At 41.4% G+C, this 22,770-nt stretch overlaps 1 protein-coding gene across 5 annotated transcripts in view; it reads right to left on the reverse strand.

Annotated features, from left to right (window-relative positions):
• LOC139248873 (protein Jade-1-like) overlaps positions 1–22,770 on the reverse strand; it is a 162,792-nt gene that overhangs the window by 24,725 nt on the left and 115,297 nt on the right. For 4 of the 5 annotated variants that reach the window (XM_070872245.1, XM_070872238.1, XM_070872231.1 and 1 more), the window contains 2 exons: positions 12,887–13,396; positions 1,364–1,481 (listed from right to left, as the gene is read on the reverse strand). In XM_070872245.1, coding sequence (XP_070728346.1) covers positions 1,364–1,481; positions 12,887–13,396 — 628 coding nt within the window. The remainder of the gene's footprint in view (positions 1–1,363; positions 1,482–12,886; positions 13,397–22,770) is intronic. The other variant, XM_070872247.1, reaches the window with a different exon arrangement.

The following is a 22,770-nucleotide window of genomic DNA, read 5'->3' on the forward strand; positions in this document are numbered from 1 at the left end:
TTAGTCCGTCCAGTTACAGATACTTAAATCAACCGCTCTTCTGCCGCCCTGCTTTTATCTTAAAGCCGAGCGTCTGAGGCACCTGGCAGACTCAGGCAGAAGACATCAATTTATAGAAATCGGGTTATATTATGTAGACAGGGCCCCCCCGATGCCATTTTACATCCTACGGGGCAAAGCGTCTGCCGAGACACTCTGTTCAGTCGAAGCTGTCAGACCAGAAGTGGAAGCCTCCTAATCCAAGTTTAAAATAATATATATATTTTTGTCCAATGGACACTTGAAAATAGTTTGTGTCACTGCCGCCTGAAACCCACCTGAACCTCACTCCCATCCTGACAACTTACGTCACTGCTGGTCAGGCAACCTCTAAGCTGCCCAATAATGCGCCAGCCCCAACCCAGCGAGCTGTCTCTGGACATCCATTTGGGGCGGCCAGTTCGGCATTTCCATTTAATTAAGGCCCGTCTGTTAAAACGGACCAAGCCTCTTGCTGCATGTCCCGTCTGCCCCCGTCCCCCCAAAACACGGTATCTGCCCGGGCATTCCTCTTGCTTACCACCTGAGGGTTAAAATTCCCCCAACTTGGTCATCTGGTATCGTATGACCTACCACAGCTTGTATTTGGCTTAGTAAACCTCTAATTATCATTTTCCTACTCTGTTTAGTAGATACAGTCACCATCCAATATTATCAGATGACACAACATGTATTATAGAATCATAGAAATGTACGGCACCGAGGGAGGCCATTCGGCCCATCGTCTCTGTGCCGGTGTTCAACCATTCTTAACTTACTTATTGCCTCCCTGGTCACGCACACTTTAAAAGTCTTTGACATGCAGTGTTGCGCACCATCAGGGTGGAACTTGCTAGACCTCAGTGTAACAAAAAGATTTAACAGCAGTATCCCGCTCTTCTTGCTGTGTGCAACATAGAGTTGACTGAGGAGCAATAACCGATCCCTAGTGCAAGTGGAAGCATCCCTAGACAAGAAGCTTGCTTTCTTCTTAAAGGGAAAATCACGCCAATTATGACTGTGCTGCGGGTGGCTTTTCGTTCACCACACTATAACCCCTACACACCAACAAACAGTATGGAAGTTTGATATTTAAAAGCACCATACAACAGTGACGATGTCATCAACTGGGGTCTCTATTCCGCCGTTGGCCATCAAGCAAAAAAAAAGACAATTGACATTGCAGCATGTTGCTGCCGTCATATCCTTGACATATTGTCCAGGTGATTTGATGAAAAACTCCCATGTGCTCACACTTATGGATTCGAGTTTTGGGGGGGGGGGGGGGGGGGAATGGGGAAAGGAAAATGGATGATTCTGCTGAGCTAACTATGTTTGCACTTACCAGAAATGCACTCTTCTTCGAGAAGTTTCATCTGGTGGTGGAATATTTGCTCTTGGACTCGAAAGATCGATCTCTTAATCTTCTCTCTTCGTGTCACCATGTAAGTAAGGTTTCGAACCTAGTGAAGAAACATCACAACCTGTTACACCAGACTTTAAGAACAGTTTAACATACATACGAGCAACCGCTCTACATCCTAAAAAAAACACTCAAAAGTACCAGAGCTTCACCATCTTATTGTAGATGCTGCTTTCCTGATATTAAGAGAAAAACAAAACTTACCTGCGTGACCTTCTTCAAAAAAGCAAAAACAAAAAGTAACCCAGAACTTAGAACTAGAGCTATCTAAAATAAAAACAGAAATTGCTGGAATGCACAGCAGGTCAGTCAGCACCTGAAAGAGAAAGATAGGTTAACGTTTTGGCTTGATCAGAAGTGTTCCTGTTTTTATTTCAGATTCCCAGCATTCGCAGTTTCCTTTCAACTTTGACCGAATCTATTTGCGACTCACCACAACCACAAAATGATCATGTCTCTCTCCCCACCCCCACCACCCCCATCACTAGGCTGACCTCAAGCCAACAAGTATCTCAGTTTAAAATGTTTGCAGGCAACCTACCACTATTGCCCAGTAGAACTCCAAAACCGTGGCAGCAAACAATTGTATTCTACAATGGCCTTGAATGCGCCCATCACACTTCAGACTTCAAACTTTGAAAAGTATAATAGTGCAAAACAGGCAGTCACTTCATGCTGCAGCCAGACTGAGGCAAACAGCCCTCAAAATAGGCTGTGTTTATTTACTGCAATTTAACTTTGTAGTCTTAAAGCTTTGGCAGAAGAATATACTGTGCATTACATGGTCTAATGCTCCTGCCTTTATTCGACTTACCATGGGCAATACCACGGAAGATCTGCCAATATCGGTTAATTATTTGAGCTGTATCTTTTTGGAAAATTGAGGAAAGCGTATTTCATATAAATTTAACAGAGCAAAAAGTATTTACTGGTACAATTACCTTGGCTGAAGCCCAGCTAGAAGAAGCCATCGGGTGTTCAGAGTAAAATTGAGAGAATGCAAGTGCGCACTACTGCGGAGAATGGTGCCAGACAACTGCTCACTATCCCCCTCAACACAACCAGACAAGCCATTTCCTGACTGCAATACCATTGACAAAAATGACTTCAACACAGGAGTGTGTGATATATCTGATCATAAGGAGCTATCCGTCTACACATCAAGTACAGACAACAACTGGAGGGGCAGAGCAATGTACAGGAAAGAGAAAGCCGCACTAACAGATGACAGACACTACGACCATACTGTACCAGCCGTAGTGTAGAAGGTGGTGTCAAAGAGAGACTAATAGTAAAAGCAGGAAATAAGAGTAACCACACAGTGTGTACTATATAAAAGAATGCACCCACTTTTATTGGATTTTATTACAGTACAATGTTATAATACTGTACATTCAATATTGCACAGAAGTAAAAGCCAACAGTTTGAAAGAAAAGTAAAGCCATAAGGAAATAGTAGAGACACACCTGATCTTAGGTACAGATTGGGACAGAATATGGGGCAGTGTTCGGAGTGACAGGTATCTACAGCTCATTCCCTAATGTATCTGGGCAAACGGTTACAATGGAGCTTATCCCTCAGTACAGTCACAACCCCACTGCAAAACTGCATTCACTGTATACAAGACTTTGTCGCAAAATATTTCAGTAGCGCAGCTTCTTTGCACACTTCATTGTGGAATGGAGGATTGCAGAAATCTAAACGTCGGGTGCTACCATTTTTAATTTGCTGCAGTTAGAGACAGTGTTGAAATAATCAACTTCATGCAATCAATTCTGTAGAAGGTGACTGCTTTAAACATGCTAAAAATGGGTAATGTGAGAAAAAAAATATTCACTAAACAGGAACACAGAGCTAAAATATCATTAATACAAATTAATATCAGGGGAGCAGATGGAAGTTAATTACATTTCAATTCCTATATACTTAGCTGAAAAATTCTCTTCATGAAGCTGTGTCTCCACCTAAATGGAATGGACTGTGAAATCCTATCTGGGTTTAACAGATTTATTTTGATATGACTGAAATCAACATTAAAAAGCAGTAACACGTAAATTAAGTTAATACAATAATATATAGGAAACAATTATGATCTGGCAGAACAAATCTTTTATCTTCCAGAATTTGCATATATGTGGAGGTAACCGTAGTAACAGACCACGCCAGTGAGCACCTTATTTCAATTATATCCTATTAATCATCTTGCTGAATGAATGGCTAATTCACTGAGGAAACAGCAAAATGTTATCAGGATATAGTCAGATCAGAGAGAGTACACGGTTGGGATGGCGAGAGCACAGGGGCAGAAACAGTCGAACATGCAGAGAGAAGCACACACGACGTGCGAGTTCAAAATCGCAAAGCCTTACACACGATTAATACAATGGGAATGATCGGTCACCGAGTTTGTGTTCTATATAATGCACCGTATACAGAATGTCACTCATCTAATGCAATATGATTCCCTAACGCTGCATAGTTTTGTGTGACAGATACCGTCCATTTAAATCCACCGTTCCTTCACTGCACCACTCAACTCCCACAAGGTTTATACCTGCGCTCTGGACAATTATAAAAAGTTAAATGAGCAATTTAGTATTTTTAAAAAAAAAAAGAAAAACTATGAATGATAGAAAATTAATACCAGGCAGCAAGGTCGGAGTTGCAATCTAATCTCACCCATGGATTGGATCGCTAATCTAATTATTTTGTAATTCATCCTTCACTGGTAATTCTTCTATATTTATGCCACAGGTTAAAAATAGCATAGTGCTAACTGTAGTGCAGTTATTTCTGGTTATGTGCATACACACACTAAATGCCAGCAACACTTCTTGTATCATTTAAAAATCAACAACTGGTAATGGCATGAGAACAGTTTCAACTGGCAATGGCATGAGAACAGTTTCACAGCATAACATAGCGGGGATCGATGAGAATCGTCCGCAAAAGATCGGACAAACCACGCACAGCAAAAATCTGGCTATGCTAGAATGGCCTTAATTAGCAGTGAAATTAATGCGTTGGCTCCCCCTCATTGTGTAGCACTTATTTCACAGCAACACGAAAAAATGTACACAATTAAAGTTAAAATTAAAGTGCATTGTAACACTCTGTTACATGTATAGCAGCTACACAAAGTGCCTTAATATTTCCTGTGATGTACTGAGAACAACGTGTTGACTATGGAGCAGTGTGACATCCCCACTGACACCTGGGAGTACCTGGCCATAGACCGCCCTAAGTGGAGGGCGCTGAGGTCCGAGTATCGTCGCCGAGAGCATGCAAAAATCAAGCGCATGCAGCGGAAGGAGCGTGCGGCAAACCAGGCTCCCTGCCCACTCTTTCCCTCAACAATTATCTGTCCCACCTGTGACAGAAATTGTGGTTCTCATATTGGACTGTACAGCCACCTAAGAACTCATGCCAAGAGTATAAGCAAGTCTTCCTCGATCCCAAGGGACTGTCTATGATGATGATGGAGCAGCTAATATATAATGTCATAAGTAAAGCTAATTTTATTTTTTTTTTTTTTTAAGTGTAGCGGATGGCTCTGCATAAGCTGCATACTGATCCCCCAAAATCTGATTGCATAGAATGACTTCACAAAACATGTCCATGTGGGCAACAGAATTTCCTATCACATTCTGCACGGCCTTAACAGCTATGTGGCCCGTATTAGCAACCCACTGCAGAATAGCTTCCAGCAACTAAACTCCAATGAGGAAGTTGACAAAAAAAATCTAATATAATTGAAGACTGCAACCGCCAATAAAAAAAAACTAGTCCAAAGTGTATTAAAGAGCATAACACACTTGCAGCTGATCATGTAAACCACAAGAGCAAAGCAGGTTATCCAAGACCAGAAAGTATTTAACGGCTTTTGTAGAAGATTCCAAGCCGGGTTTCACATACCATAAACCACAAGAAATGTGCACATGAACATCATACAAACCCTGAGATATATATAAATATAAAGAAAGAAATAATATATGAATATAAATATATAAATAATATACAAATAATATATACATATAAACAAACATATAGATTATATATACATATATATATAATGTATTTATATATAATATAAATACACACACACATACATATATAGTAGTGCTAGTTTAAAACATAATTGTGTTAAATTGGAGGGTTTAATTCAGGCTAAGTAAATTTGGTAGACTACTGAAATTGGAAAGTACAACAGAGGACCTAAATCTCAGACCTTACGTCGCTACTATGGTTTTATTAGCAGTCATAACTGTCATGAGCCCAATTTGTTTCCCCTTCACAAGTCACTGATGTAATTTCCTCATCTTTGTATAATCTCTCTGCCCCTACCCCACCCCTCGAGTGATGACTAAACTACTAGGCCTGTGAAATTGCTAATGTCAAATTAACCTTGAAGCTTCAGGTCAATGGTTCTTTCTCTAACTTTCAGCTGGAAACTAGGAGGTGCAAGGTAGACAACCCAGAGAAGAACAACAATGCAAAATGTATGAATCAGAACATTACTCAGGCGTTTGGATTATTGGATTGAATATTTAAGAAAGATCTTGCACTGATGCAGTGCCTTATTACATCCCGAGGACATTCCAAAGTGCTACAAAGCTAATGAATTACTGTTTGAGGTGCAGTCACTGTTGTTATGTAGGCAAACAAGGCAGATAACCTGTACACATGATCCCACAAACAGCAAATAACTAGTTAATATGTTGATTGAAGGAAGAATAGTGGCAGAAATCTCTGAGAACTTCTAAACATGACTGTTGCAGAGAAACACACAGCGCTTAATCAAAGCTTTTTGTGGCAATTCCCACGTTAAATAAAAGCTGCAACCAGAACATTCACTAATTAAGCTTTCTTCATCATGGAGAAGATTTTCTCTAATTCTGCCTGCAGAATTCTAAGTGTTTGTTGTAGTTGTTCTTGTCGATTGTTCCTTTGCAAATATTACCAGCAAAAAAATACATCAATACTAGCTGTGTGTCTGCTGACTCCTTGTTGAGGAATGGTTCCAAAGGCAACAGTCAGCTTTCACTACTTCGCCCAAGTGCCAATTATTCATGCATGATCCTAGCCAGTGAATGCTGTAGCAGTGGGCATCACAGCCAAGCCAAACTCTCATTCAATATCTACACATATGCACTTCCAGCAGGGGCTATTGGACAGCAGCTTGGAAGCAGGAATCCTGACTGTTTTACGGCTTCTTTAATCCAGGAGTGCTGTTGCTCCAGTTGAGCCAGCATGGAACAGCAATGAAGCCGGAAATTTTACTGGGCTGTATGATTCGGAGACAGACGCCTGGAATTTCCATATTGGTTCTTTGGTGGGAGATTTGCAGATACCTCCCGCCCAGAGAAGCAGCACAAATGGCCATTTATGTAGTTTCTCCAGGGATTCTACCAAAGTTACAACTGGAGACGAGGATGTTCAGGGTCAGAGACTTTACTGATACACAATAAGGAGGGCCATGTGTGTCTAATATTTGAAGCTCATTTTGCTTTAAGCTCAGGTGACTAAGCAGACATCAGGGGAAAAATAGAAAAAAGTCAAAGTTAAAGGCACTATATCTGAAAACGCAAAGCATTCGCAACAAAATAGACAAATTAATAGCGCAGATGGAAATTAATATGTTTGATCCATTACGGAGACGTGGTTGCAAAGTAGCCAAAGTTGGGAACAAAATATTCCAGGATACTTAACCTTTAGGATAGACAAATGGAAAAGGAGGAGGGGTACCCCTGATAATAAAGGATGGGATAAAGACAGTAGAGAGAAAGGATCTTAGCTCGGAAAAGCAAGAACTAGAATCAGTTTGGGTGTAATAAGAAACAGCAATGGGCAGAAAACACTGGTGGGAGTTGTTTATAGGCCCCCAAACAGCAGTGGTAATGTAGGGCACAATATAAATTAGGAAATTAGAGGTGCATGTAACAAGGGTAATGCAGTAATCATGGGGGACTTTAATCTACATATAGACTGGGCAAACCAAATATGCAGTAATAGTGTGGAGGACAAATTCATGGAATGTATACAATATGGTTTTCTAGATCAGTATGTTGAGGAACCAACTAGGGAACAGGCTATTTTAGATCAATGAGAAAGGGTTCATTAATAACCTTGTAGTAAAGGGGCCTTTAGGGAAGAGTGACCATAATATGATAGAATTTTATATTGAGTTTGAAAGTGATTTAGTTAAATCCGAAATTAAATCTAAACAAAGCAAACTACGTATTTATGAGGGGCGAGTAGGCCAAGGTAGATTGTGAAACCACATTAAAATGTATGATGGCAGACAAGTAATGGCTAGCATTTAAAGAATACATAATTTATAACAAACATACATTCCTTTAAGGCACAACCCTACAGGAAAAGTGGTCCAACCGAGCCCAACAAGTAAAGTCAAAAATAGTATTAGATCAAAGGAAGCGACTTATAGTGTTGTCAAAAAGAGCAGTAAGCCTGAGGATTAGGAGGATTTTAGAATTCAGCAAAGGAGGACCAAGAAATCCATAAAGAAAGGGAAAATAAGAATATGAGTAAACTAGCAAGAGACATAAAAACAGATAGTAAAAGCTTCTATAGTTATGTAAAAAAGAAAAGATTAGCAAAAGTAAATGTGGGTCCCTTATAGGCTGAGACAGGAGAAATTATACGCGGAATAAGGAAATGGCAGAGAAATTAAACAAATATTTTATGTCCGGCTTCACGGAAGAAGATACAAAAACCCTCCCTGAAATAGAAGAGCACCAAGGGTCTAGTGAGAATGAGGAACTGAAAGAAATTATTAGTAAAAAAAAAAGTACTGGAGAAATTAATGGGAATGAAAGACGATAAATCCCCTGGACCTGATGGCCTACTTTTGAAAGAGGTAGCTATAGAGATAGTGGAAACATTGGTTGTCGTCTTCCAAAATTCCATAGATTCTAGAACGGTTCCCGCAGATTGGAAGGTAGCTAACGTAATCCCGCTATTTAAGAAAGGAGGGAGAGAGAAAATGGGGAGCTACAGATTAGTGAGCCTGACATCAATTGTAGAGAAAATGCTAGAATCTATTATTAAGGACATGGTAACAAGGCACTTAGAAAATAATAGGCTTGGACAGAGTCAACAGAGATTTATGAAAGGGAAATCATGTTTGACAAATCTATCGAGTTTTTTGAGGTTGTAACTAGCAGAATAGATAAGGGGGAACCAGTGGATGTGGTGTATTTGGATTTTCAGAAGGCATTCGATAAAGTGCCACAAAAGAGGTTATTAAACAAAATTAGGGCTCATGGGATTGGGGGTAATATACTAGCATGGATTGGGGATTGGTTAACGGACAGAAAACGGAGAGTAGGAATAAACGGGTCATTTTCCGATTGGTAGGCTGTAACTAGTGGGGTACTGCAAGGATCGGTGCTTGGGCCCCAGCTATTCATAATCTATATCAATGATTCGGATGAGGGGACCATATGCAATATATCCAAGTTTGCTGATGATACAAAGCTAGTTGGGAATGCAAGTTCTGAGGAGGATGCAAAGAGGCTTCAAGAGGATATAGACAAGCTATGTGAATGGGCAAGAACAGGGCAAATGGAATATAATGTGGAGAAATATGAAGTTATCCACTTTGATAGGAAAAAAATCAAAAAACAGAGTGTTTTTTTAAAATGGTGAGAGATTGGGAAATATTGGTGTTCAGAGGGACCTGGGTGTCCTTGTACACGAATCACTGAAAGTTAACATGCAGATGGAGCAAGCAATTAAGAAAGCAAATCGTATGTCGGCCTTTATTACAAGAGGATTTGAGTACAAGAGTAAAGACATCTTATTGCAATTATATAGGGTCCTGGAGTATTATGTATAGTTTTGGTCTCCTTACCCCAGGAAGGATATATTTGCCATAGAGGGAGTGCAACAAAGGTTCACCAGATTGATTCATGGGATGGGGGAATTGTCCTGTGAGGAGAAATTGAGTCGACTAGGCCTATATTCTCTGGAATTTAGAAGAATGAGAGGTGATCTCATTGAAACATACAAAATTCTTACAGGGCTTGAAAGGGTAGATGCAGGGATGTTTCCTGGAGAGTCTAGAACCAGAGCTCACAGTCTCAGAATAAGGGGTCGACAATTTAGGACTGAGATGAGGAGAAATTTCTTCACTCAGAGGGTGGTGAATCTTTGGAATTCTCTACCCCAGAGGTGCTGTGGAGGCTCAGTCTTTGAGTATATTCAAGATGGAGATCGATAGATTTTTGAATATTAAAAGAATCAAAGGTTATGGGGAAAGTGCAGGAAAGTGGAGTTGAATAAGATCAGCCATGATCTTATTGAATGGCGGAATAGGCTCAAGGGGCTTACTCCTACTCCTAATTCTTATGTTATGTTCTCTCTAGGTCTATATCTACAATACGTCAACTTGTACACTATGTTGGTACAGTAGCATAGTAGTGATGTTACTGGACTAGTAATCTAGAGGCCTGGACTAATGACCCGGATACGCGAGTTAAAATCCCACCATGGCAGCTGGGGAATTTAAATTCAGTTAATTAAATAAATCTGGAAAAAATATTTTTTAAAAGCTAGCATCAGTAATGGTGACCATGAAACTACTGGATTGTCATAAAAATCCAACTGGTTCACTAATGTTCTTTCGGTAAGGAAATCTGCTGCACTTACCCGGTCTGGTCTATATGTGACTCCAGAGCCACAGAAATGTGGTAGACTCTTAACTGTGCTCTGAAATGGGTAATCCACTCAGTCGTACCAAACCGCTACCCTCCCAAACAGCACTGTGGGAGTACCTTCACCACAGTTCAAAGCAGTGGCTCACCATCACCTTCTCAAGGGCAATTAGGGATGGGCAATAAATGCCGGCCTTGCCAGCGACGCCCACATCCCATGAACAAATAAATTTAAAAAACACCGCCTTCTTCTAAAAACAAAAGGCACTAGGCTAGGTTATGTCCATTCGAGAATTCTCAATAGAAATACCTACACAATTGGAAACGTCACCTTTTTAAAAAAATCTGCTGGGGAGGTGAAGGGTGTGTTTATGTTCAGGTTAAATATTCCTTTTGTGCTCAAAGATTTCATAGAATCATAGACGGTTATAGCACGGAAGGTGGTTGTTCTGCACTCTGCAAGAGCACTTCAGCTAGTCCCACTCCCCTGCCCTTTCCCTGTAGACCTGCAAATGTTTTTTTACTTCAGGTCCCTTTTGAAAGCCCGATTGAGTTTGCCTTCACCACCCTTTCAGGCAGTGCTTTCCAGATCGAGATTCATGTACTGTTTCAGCACACAAACAGTACATTTTGCTTTTCAAAGTTCCTAATTTTCTTTTCTAGTTAACTGATTTTGGTATTGCTCCAAGGAAACATTCTTTGCTAGTGATGGTCATTCTTGGAAAACAGAAGTGTGTCATTTTAAGCAAAATGTAATCAAAGCCGCTTAAAGTTTCCGGGGTGGGAAAAGAACAAAAAGGGAAAGCTAGATTTTGCTCAAATGCAGTTTTCAAGGAAACAGAACACCTCAACGATAAACAAGTTGCCTGATGAATTTAGAGCTCCTTGCAAAATTATGCAACACGGAACTCTTGCGGCAAAATAAAATCTGCCAAAAGATGCCACGTGATAAATCTTTCACGCCATTTATCTTCATGAAAGATCCACACAAAACCAGTAGCCACGAAAACATTTTTTCACATCTGGAGAGGTATGCATTTTTCATTTTGCAACACATTTGGCCTGATTTCATGGCAAGGCTGACTGCTATGTCATGGAGCAGTGATGGACATAGCTCTGAATCCACTTCCCCTGGTTCCCAATCTGAGTTATGTCATGCAGGGAGGCACTGAGCAGAGGCAACAATGACTCACAATAAGGGGAAGAGGAATATGTAAGTGGGGAGCTACCAGACAGCCCATTATTAAAGGAACACTGGCTGTCACATGGGAGCAGGTGCAGCTCACATGCCCTGTGCTCCCTGCTCAAGACTTCAAATAAGGCAAAGAATAAGGGGTGAAAATATAAAAGCAAAACTTACGTGAACACTCACACAAAAATAAAGTAAAAAGTCCTGTACATGTCATTAGTTGACCTGTGGGATAGCACCAATGATATAACTAATCTTGAAAGGTACGATCCTTCCACCATTTACAACCCTTGTGCCATCCATGTAAACAAGAACGCTCGCAGAACATATTTCCCCACATGTCCTCCTTCAGCAGGGACAGTAAACAGATTGCAGACTCTTTGGCCCCTCCCACGTCCACAAGGGTGCCCTCAGCTCAGCTGATATAAGTTGTGCTTGCAGCACCAGTAAAAAGATCGTAAGTAAGCTCAACACGTTCTCATCTGGAAATTTCAGCAATTTCCTTTGCTTTTCAATGGGAACGACATAGTCCTGTTCGTACAATTTGACAAGCGAGTTAATGCTGGTGTAGACATTCTGTTGTCTTGCTCAAGTGGGATGTTCTGCCACAAGATGACAAATCCTGCTGCATGGCAGCTAACAGCAAGACTCAAAGCTGCAGATATGGTCATCACCAAACAAAAAAAACCCTAGAACCCAAACAGGAATTCATGCTTTGCATAATGATGCAGGTACAACGTCCCGAATCCAGAATTCCCCGAAGAAAACCATTTTTGAGACGGCCAAGATGGCGACATTGGGTGGCGAGGGCCGAGGAAACCGGTTTAAAAAAAAAACGCAGCACCAGGGGGCTGCGAGAATCGGTGGGTGGTGAGCAGAGAGGCAGCGCAAATCGGCGGGCGGCAAGGAGCGGAGGATCAGCGGGCGGCGAGGAACGCCAACAGCGAGGTCCGAAATCCGGCAAAACCCAAAAACCGGCACGGACTCGGTCCGCAGGTTGCTGGATTTCAGATGTTGTACCTGTACTGTGACAAAAATAAACTGCATCGTTATCTTGTTTTACAGTCAATCTGAAAACAAAGTGGGGATGGAGGGCTTGAAGTTTTTCTGCTGGCTACAGTAGAACTTTCTCTCCGACAAAGACAGAACGGTGCATTATAACACGAGGTCTGTAAACATTCTTGTACTGTGCTCGATTATTTACTTAAGATGAATGTAGACAGTTCTTGGGTGGACCACTATTAATACCTTTGCAGCAATTTACGTCACCTTGAGTGAGGGGAAAATTAACCACCAATCACCTCTCTTCCCACTGTGGGCAGTCTTGGTGTTGGGACAGGATCACAGATGTAGCGGTCATGAAGACATGCACCCATCCAGACGGAGGAGATTTTGTAATAGGAGAATTTCTTTCAAAGACATACTGAATAAAATTGGAGTTTGTTTTTATAAAGGTCAGCTTGATAAAAACACTTAGTTAAAACATTCAGAATTACAACATATTCCTACAAAAAAAGTGGAAATTTGCAGCGAAGATGGTATTAAATTGCAGAATTGCAGCTCCAAGCAACAGCACTCACCCTCTCTAGGTCCTGCCGGAGGTGGGTGAAAAGCTGCAGCCGTCTGAACAAGACATCTTGCTCCTGCTTTGCCAGATTGTCCTCCTCGTCCTTTTTGGGAGTGAAGAGAGGCTTGTTCAAATTGCTCTTCCTTTTTCCTTTCCAGTACTGGTAAATAAAATCCACAAGTTCCTCGGATAACTTCAACTGCTGTGACACCTCTGACATACTGACAAAGTTATAAAATTCGTCCTCCAGTTGTTGGAGTTTTTGTTTGCGGAGACTGATCCTTTGAGCCTCCTCCTGGCTCTGGTCCATGGTGTCCAGGGCACTTTCCACAATAGCAGGTTTCTCCTGCATTTCCGCAGTGGAATAGTTTTTGTTTCCCTCATCCGGTTCCGTGCTGCTGTGCTTTGGGCAGTAGGATTTAAACTTCACTTCATCGTTTTCCGCGAGGATGGTCTTCATTTCCAAATTGCGATCAAACGCACAAGTCACATGAAAGGCTGTTCGGCAGTTTTTCACTGAACACTACAAGCATTTAAAAAATAAAAGCCCAATTACTATAGAAGGTTAATTTCAGCTGGTCACGTAGACAGTACTACAGCACTTGTTATTCCTTTGAAATATTTGCCTTTCACTCTTATGGGAAAAGGTCAAGCATGCCCCAAATAACAACATAATCAAAACTTATTAGCTATTATCTGCTATCGTCTTTTCCTGTCCTCTGAAACACTCTTATGCTTATTGCTGGAAACAGTCATTTTGCGTATGCAATTTATTTAAAAATTAAATTAGGGAGCTAGATCAAACAGAAATCTTTGAAGGAGGGCAGGACAAGTTGATAGAATCATTACAGCACAGAAGGAGGCCATTCGGCCCGTCGAACCTGTGCCGGCTCTCTGCAGCTACTCCTACTCTCCCACCCTTTCCCTGCAAATTTATTTCCTTTATATCCAATTCCCTTTTGAAAGCCGCAATTGAATCTGCCTCCACCACCCTTTCAGGCAGTGAATTCCAGATCATAACCACTCGCTGCGTAAATAAGTTTTTCCTCATGTCGCCTTTGGTTCTTCTGCCAATCACCTTAAATCTGTGTCCCCTGGTTCTCGACCCTTCTACCAATGGGAACAGTTTCTCTCTATCTACTCATGTCTATCAAATCTCCTCTCAATCGTCTCTGCTCGAAGGAAAACAACCCCAGCTTCTCTAGTCTATCCACATAACTGAAGCCCCTTATCCCTGGAACCATTCTTGTAAATCTTTTCTGTACCCTCTCTAAGACCTTCACATCCTTCCTAAAATGCAGTGCCCAGAATTGGACACAATACTCTAGTTGAGGTCGAACCAGTGTTTTATAAAGGTTCATCATAACTTCCTTACTTTTGTTCTCCATGCCTCTATTTATGAAACCGAGGATCCTGTATGATTTTTTAACCGCTTTCTCAATCTGCCCTGCCACCTTCAATGATTTGTGCACATAAAACCCCAGTTCTCTCTGTTCCTGCACCCCCTTTAGAATTTTACTCATTAGTTTATATTGCCTCTCCTTGTTTCTCCTACTAAAATTTATCACTTCGCACTTTTCTGCATTAAATTTCATCTGCCACGTGTCAGCCCATTCCACCAGCTTATCTATGTCTTCTTGAAGTCTATCACTATCCCCCTCGCTGTTCACTATACTTCAAATGTTGTGGCATCTACAAATTTTGAAATAATACCCTGTACACCCAAGTCTAAGTCATTAATATATATCAAGTAAAGCAGTTGCCCTAGTACCGACCCTCAGGGAACACTACTTTCTCCAGTCCGATAAACAACCGTTCATCACTACTCTCTATTTTCTGTCACTTAGCCAATTTCACTGTCACTGTCCTTTTTATTCTATGGGCTTCAACTTTGCTGCCAAGCCTATTATGTAGTACTTTATCAAACACCTTTTGGAAGTCCATGTACACCACATCAAGCACACTGCCCTCATAAACCCTCACTGTTACCTCATCAAAATACTCATCAAGTTAGTTAAACACGATTTGCCTTTAACAAATCCCTGCTGGCTTTCCTTAATTAATCCATACTTGTCCAAGTGACTGTTAATTTTGTCCCTGATTATCATTTCCAAAAGCTTCCCCACTACCGAGGTTAAACTGACTGGCCTGTAGTTGCTGGGTTTATCCTTACACCCTTTGTGGAACAAGGATGTAACATTTGCAATTCTCCAGTCCTCTGGCATTAGCCCTGTATCCAAGGAGGATTGGAAGATTATGGCCACTACCTCCGCTATTTCCACTATAACTTCCCTCAGCATCCGGCCTTGGTGACTTATCTACTTTGGCTTTATAAATAGAGGTTTTGAGTGCAATACGAGCAAGTTATGCTGAACCTTTATAAATCACAGGTTTGGCCTCAGCTGGAATATTAAGTCCAATTCTGGGCACCACACTTTAGGAAGGATGTAAAGACCTTGGAGAGGGTGCAGAGGAGAATGTTACATGGGACGAGGGACTTCAGATATGCGGAGACTAGAGAAGTTGGGATTGTTCTCCTTACAGAACAAATGGTTAAAGGGAGATTTAAAAGAAGTGTTCAAAATAATGAGGGGTTTTAATAAGAGTAAATAAAGATAAACTGTTTCCACTGGCAAGTGGATCGGCAACTGGAGGTCTCAGATTTAAGATAATTGGTAAAAGCAGAGGGGAGATAAGGAAATAATATGCAGTAAGTTATGATAGAATGCACTGCCTAAAAGGGTGTTGGAAGCAGATTCAATAGTAACTTTCTAAATGGAATTGGATAAGTACTTGAAGGAGAAAAATTTGCAGGGCTATGGGCAAGAGCAGGGAGGGGAGTGGGACTAATTGGCTAGCTTTTTCAAAGAGCTGGCACAGGCACAATGGGCTGATTCAGCCTAGGAGAAGGCCAATGATTCTCTCTTTCCCTTGTCCCCCCCTCCCACCAAAAAATAACGGGCCAACTTATTCACATCCTCAGACTGCTATGTATGCTGAAACTGCTATCTATGCTGGTAAATTTACATATAGCAGTTTGCCCCTTGTTTTTAATACTTAAATGCTCCCTCCTACATTTTCCACGTTAAAAATACAACTGCAATGGACGGTGTTATCATTTGTTGGCAATTCTTATACAATAGAAGTGATGTGCAGAACTGTGTTCAATCCCTCAGCTAAAACGCTACCTAACTACTGCCCCCCCGCCCCCCAACCCCGCCCTCCCCAAGTAGGTTTCTTTTTGTAGTCCACAAGCTTCAAACATTTACTTCCTTCATTTTTTTATTTTAAGAACATTTTTACCATCAGCCTTTCCGCCCCCAACAGCTGTCTCCACTCCCCTCCTCTTCTTTTGATAATGTTGACACAGTGCGTTTCCACAAGCACGGGACTGGACTACAGTCCTACAACGCTTCATCCAAGTAGCCATGCTACCCAGTGAGCCTAGGCAATGAGTGCCGACTGGCTTTTCAATTGTGTGTGTGGGGGGGGAGCTGTTACAGACAAGCTGAATTCTCACCCTGCCCTCACCTGATTTTCATACATCTGCACTCCAGCAAGGATTGTTCGATAACGATAAGAAGCGGGAACTGTCCGATTTACCCCACTCCAGACAAGGGGCACTGAGGCCAATTGTACTGTCCTATAGCCACACCAGCCGAGAACAGCCAACACCAAAGACCAGGATCAAACCTATGAGCTTCCTGGTCTGTACAGTTCAGCTACTCACAAGATAAACTAACACAGCCATCCAAAAATCTTCTTGTGCTTATTTAATATTCTTTACTCAAAAAAGTATTGAAAGATTTAAATACAGTCCCCTCCCTCTATATTTTTCAAATTCTAAGCTCTGAAACTCCCTCCCTAAACTTCTCCGCCTCTCTTTCCTCCTTTACAACGCTCCTTAAAACCTACCGCTTTAACCAAGTTTTTGGTCACCTGCCTTAATTTCTTCTTTTGTGGCTTGGTGTCAAATTTATTTGTTTTGTCTTGTAACACTGCTGTGAAGCGCCTTGGGACGTTTTGCTACATTAAAGGCACTATATAAATAAAAGTTATTATTAAATTGTGCTCAAGGTGAAGAATGTTAGTGCTAGAGGTGGGACCTCTTTCCATTTGAGGCACCCGGTCGGTGTCAGCATCAAACACTCCCAAGTGAGTAGAGTCAAATGCAAATGAAAGCTCCCTCTAATCTGCCCCAATGTGCCTCAGCTCCAACCTCAGAAGAACACCCCACCACTGTACCAGTGAGACATTTTTTTCCAGCTGCCACAACATTCTACCGGTGGTCTCTCAGAGCGAGATTGGCAACTCATGTTGAATTAGGGACAGTTCTATGTTGTTGGTCTTTGTCTACTTGGAACCGGCTGAAACTGGCTAAACTCGCTTTGCATAGTACCCTCAAAGCAGACAGAGAAGACTTTCATCCCTCTCTCTAAATTTTAAGAAACTCCCTAAAAAAGATCTGTGCAGAGCTATCCACTTTTGAATTGTATTGCTATGCAGCAGTTAATGTGCATTAATTCCCCAGACACTAACTTTTTTTTCCAGCACTGACCCAAGCATAAGTAGCCAAGATAATAATACATCTAACCTAAATCAAAGCACTTGTCACATTTTTAAGTTATTATCTCTGAGTATTTGGACTGTAAAGTATTTGAAGAGCTAAGTTTTCAATAGCAGCATAAAAATTCTTATAACCAACCCATACGGGAAGTGTCTAGAAGCCAACTTAGGAACAACAGATACCCAGGCGCAGGATACATTGGCTTTATCCCATCAACATTTGTATCAACATTGTTTCATTGGGGAGCAAATCAAAAGGAGCATTTTATTGCTTTGAATTCCAAATCTGAGCCATATTCATCCTCTAGCTGCATGGTGTCGCAAACCAGGACTGTACAAAAAATGGCCAGAGTCAACCTTTGGCCACTGTTTTGGCTGGGTTGTTAATTAAGATAATCTTGTGTATACAGCTGTGGTGCCAATACAAGTCGTAAATCACAAAACGTATTTCCATTTAAGGGCAAAAGGCCAAACAAAATGGTGACTTAAAATGTGACTGAACAGTAATAATTGACTCCAATCAATAGTGCACTGTACTGAGGAATGGAGGCTAGCAGTTTGATCAAAAGGTCTTGACCTGTGTTCTCAACTTCTGATTTATCTATTAGAAACATAGAAAATAGGTGCAGGAGGAGGCCATTCAGCCCTTCTAGCCTGCACCGCCATTCAATGAGTTCATGGCTGAACATGAAACTTCAGTACCCCCTTCCTATAGAATCCTATTGATCCTCTATTTCCTACTCTGATATAGATTTGCTACGGGTAATGGAAAATGAACCAGAGCAGATAAGAGAAGTAAAAGTAGAAGGACATCTAGGCAACGGTGACCATAATATAATACGGTTTGAGGATAACTGAGAAGGACATAAGCATGACAAACACCAAGGTAATAGATTGGAGAAAGGTTGATTTTGAAGGGTTGAGAATAGAACTTGGGAAAATAAAATGGCAAACAATGATGTAGAACAGCAGTGGGAAACATTTAAAGCAATTTGGTTTCTATATTTACGAAAGGATATACTTGGTTTGGAGGCAGTTCAGAGAAGGTTCACTAGGTTGATTCCAGGGATGAGGGGGTTGACTTATGAGGAAAGGTTGAGTAGGTTGGGCCTCTACTCATTTGAATTCAGAAGAATGAGAGGTGATCTTATCGAAACGTATAAGATTATGAGGGGGCTGGACAAGATGGATGCAGAGAGGATGTTTCCACTGATGGGGGGAGAATTAGAGGGCATGATCTTAGAATAAGGGGCCGCCCATTTAAAACAGAGATGAGGAGAAATTTCTTCTCAGAGGGTTGTAAATCTGTGGAATTCGCTGCCTCAGAGAACTGTGGAAGTTGGGACATTGAATAAATTTAAGACAGAAATAGACAGTTTCTTAAACGATAAGGGAATAAGGGATTATGGGGAGCGGGCGGGGAAGTGGAGCTGAGTCCATGATCAGATCAGTGATGATTTTATTGAATGGCGGAGCAGGCTTGAGGGAGCCGCATGGCCTACTCCTGTTCCTATTTCTTATGTTCTTAATGTTCAACAGAGTCCAGGAAAATATATTCCACTAAAAACCAAGAACAAACTGAATGGATGAATAAAGAGTCAAGGGAAAAATTGAAGGCAAGAACAGAGGCATACACACGACAAGGGAGAGTACAAAGAAACTAGGAGAGGAGTAAAAAAAATAGGAAGGCAAAGAGGAACAATGACATTAAATTATCAACGAACATAAAACAAAATAGTAAATTATTCTACAGGCACATCAATAAAAAAAGGAAAGTTGGGATGGGAATAGGGCCACGAAGGGACAGTCAGGATATAATCACAGACAGCAATAGCGAAATATTTTCCTTCAGTATTTACCAGGGAGATGGATCAAATGAACATGCCATCTGAAAATGAGACTAGAAATGATGTAACCACATTTAAAATAAAAATGAGAAATCTTAAATAAATTAAACGAAAAAAGGATAAAACCCCTAGTCAGGACAGACTGCATCCACACATTTTAAAAGAATCTATGGAACAGATAGCAGACGCACTATTACATATAATTAATAATTTGTTAGAAAAAGGAGGGAGATAAAACATGTGCAGGGAACTATAGACTAATCAGCTTATCAGAAGTAGGAAAAATAACGGAATCCCGACTAAAGGAGAAAATAGAAAAGCATCTAGAAAGCAAAAATACAATAATGAATATTCAAATGTGGATTTCAAAAGGGAAAGTCTTGCTTGGCCCACCTCTGAATTCGCTGAAGACTTTTAACAGAAAGTAGACAAGGGTAATGCAGTAGATAGGAACATTTAGCCCCTCGAGCCTGTATCGCCATTCAATGAGATCGTGGGTGATCGACGAACTTACTCCATATCCTTTTCTCCACATCACTTAATACCTTTAGTTAACAAAACTCTATCAATCTCAGATTTAAAATTAAAAATCGATCTACCATCAATTGCTTTCTGCGGAAGATAGATCCAAACTTTTACCACCCTTTGTGTGTAAAAGTGCTTTCTAATTTCACTCTTGAAAGGTCTGGCTCTAATTTTGAGACTATAACCCCTAGTCCTAGACTCTCCAACCAGCAGAAATAGTTTCTCTCTACTTACCCGATCTGTTCCCCCTAATATCTTGAAAACTTTGATCAAATCACCCTTTAATAGATGTAATATATCTAAATTTCCAAAAGACCTTCAAAAAGGTACCACATAATGAGGTCAGAGCATGTAGAGTCAGGGACAAGTAGCAGAATGGATAGCGAGCTGGCTGCAAGACAGAAAGCAGACAGTAGGGGTAAAGGGTAGCCATTCAGAGTGGCAGAAGGTGGAAAGTGGGATCCCACAAGGGTCCACTGTTATTCACAATTTATATTAACAATTTGGACTTTGGAATCAAAAACATAATTTTTTTTTTTGCAGACAACACCAAATTGAGAGGGATAGGCAACATAGAAACATAGATGCAGGAGTAGGCCATTCAGCCCTTCTAGCCTGCACCGCCATTCAATGAGTTCATGGCTGAACATTCCTTCAGTACCCCTTTCCTGCTTTCTCTCCATACCCCTTGATCCCCTTAACTGTAAGGGCCATATCTAACTCCCTCTTGAATATATCCAATGAACTGGCATCAACAACTCTCTGCGGCAGGGAATTACACAGGTTAACAACTCTCTGAGTGAAGAAGTTTCTCCTCATCTCAGTCCTAAATGGCCTACCCCTTATCCTAAGACTATGTCCCTTGGTTCTGGACTTCCCCAACATCGGGAACAATCTACCCGCATCTAAACTGTCCCGTCCCATCAGAATCTTGTATGTTTCTATGAGATCCCCTCTCATCCTTCTAAACTCCAATGTATAAAGGCTCAGTTGACCCAGTCTCTCCTCATAGGTCAGTCCAGCCATCCCGGGAACCTTCGCTGCACTCCCTCAATAGCAAGAACGTCCTTCCTCAGATTAGGAGACCAAAACTGAACACAATATTCCAGGTGAGGCCTCACCAAGGCCCTGTAAAATTGCAGTAAGACCTCCCTGCTCCTATACTCAAATCCCCTAACTATGAAGGCCAACATACTATTTGCCTTCTTTACCACCTGCTGCACCTGTATGCCAACTTTCAATGACTGATGAACCATGACACCCAGGTCTCGTTGCACCCCCCCTTTTCCTAATCTGCCACCATTCAGATAATATTCTGTCTTTGCGTTTTTGCCCCCAAAGTGGATAACCTCACATTTATCCACATTATAATGCATCTGCCATGCATTTTCCCACTCACCTAACATGTCTAAGTCACCCTACAGCCTCTTAGCGTCCCCCTCACAGCTCACACCGCCACCCAGTTTAGTGTCATCTGCAAACTTGGAGATATTACACTCAATTCCTTCATCCAAATCATTAATGTATATTGTAAAGAGCTGGGGTCCCAGCACTGAGCCCTGCGGCACTCCACTTGTCACTGCCTGCCATTCTGAAAAGGACCCGTTTATCCCGACGCACTGCTTCCTGTCTGTCAACCAGTTCTCTATCCACGTCAGTATATTACCCCCAATACCATGTGCTTTGATCTTGCACACCAATCTCTTGTGTGGGACCTTGTCAAAAGCCTTTTGAAAGTCCAAATACACCACATCCACTGGTTCTCCCTTGTCCACTCTACTAGTTACATCCAGAAGATTTGTCAAGCATGATTTCCCCTTCATAAATCCATGCTGACTCGGACCGATCCTGTCACTGCTTTCCAAATGCGCTGCTATTTCATCCTTAAAAATTGATTCCAACATTTTCCCTCCCCACTGATGTCAGGCTAACCTTTCTATAATTACCCGCTTTCTCTCTCGCTCCCTTTTTAAAAAGTGGTGTTACATTAGCTACCCTCCAGTCCATAGGAACTGATCCCGAGTCGATAGACTGTTAGAAAATGATCACCAATGCATCCACTATTTCTCGGGCCACTTCCTTAAGTATTCTGGGATGCAGACTATCAGGCCCCAGGGATTTATCGGCATTCAATCCCATCAATTTATCGAACACAATTTCCCACCTAATTAGGATATCCTTCAATTCCTCCTTCTCATTCGACCCTCAGTCCCCTCGTACTTCTGGAAGGTTATTTGTGTCTTCCTTTGTGAAGACAGAACCAAAGTATTTGTTCAATTGGTCTGCCATTTCTTTGTTCCCCATTATAAATTCACCTGAATCTGACTGCAAGGGACCTACGTTTGTCTTCACTAATCTTTCTCTCTTCACATATCTATAGAAGCTTTTGCAGTCAGTTTTTGTGTTCCCGGCAAGCTTCTTCTCATACTCTATTTTCCCCCTCTTAATTAAACCCTTTGTCCTTCTCTGCTGAATTCTAAATTTCTCCCAGTCCTCAGGTTTGCTGCTTTTTCTGGCCAATTTATATGCATTTAACACTATCCTTAATTTCCCTCATTAGCCACGGTTGAGCCACCTTCCCCATTTTATTTTTACTCCAGACAGGGATGTACAATTGCTGAAGTTCATTTATGTGATCTTTAAATGTTTGCCATTGCCAATCCACCGTCAACCCTTTAAGTATCATTTGCCAGTCTATTCCAGCCAATTCACGCCTCAAACCATCGAAGTTACCTTTCCTTAAGTTCAGGACCCTAGTTTCTGAATTAACTCACTCTCCATTCAAATAAAGAATGCTACTGTGTTACGGTCACTCTTCCCCCAAAGGGTGTCGCACAAGATTGCAAATTAGTCCTTTCTCATTACACATCACCCAGTCTAGGATGGCCAGCTCCCTGGTTGGTTCCTCGACATATTGGTCTAGAAAACCATCCCTAATACACTCCAGGAAATCCTCCTC

The sequence above is a fragment of the Pristiophorus japonicus genome, chromosome 2 (assembly GCF_044704955.1).
Source record: "Pristiophorus japonicus isolate sPriJap1 chromosome 2, sPriJap1.hap1, whole genome shotgun sequence".
Classification (NCBI taxonomy): Eukaryota; Metazoa; Chordata; class Chondrichthyes; family Pristiophoridae; genus Pristiophorus; species Pristiophorus japonicus.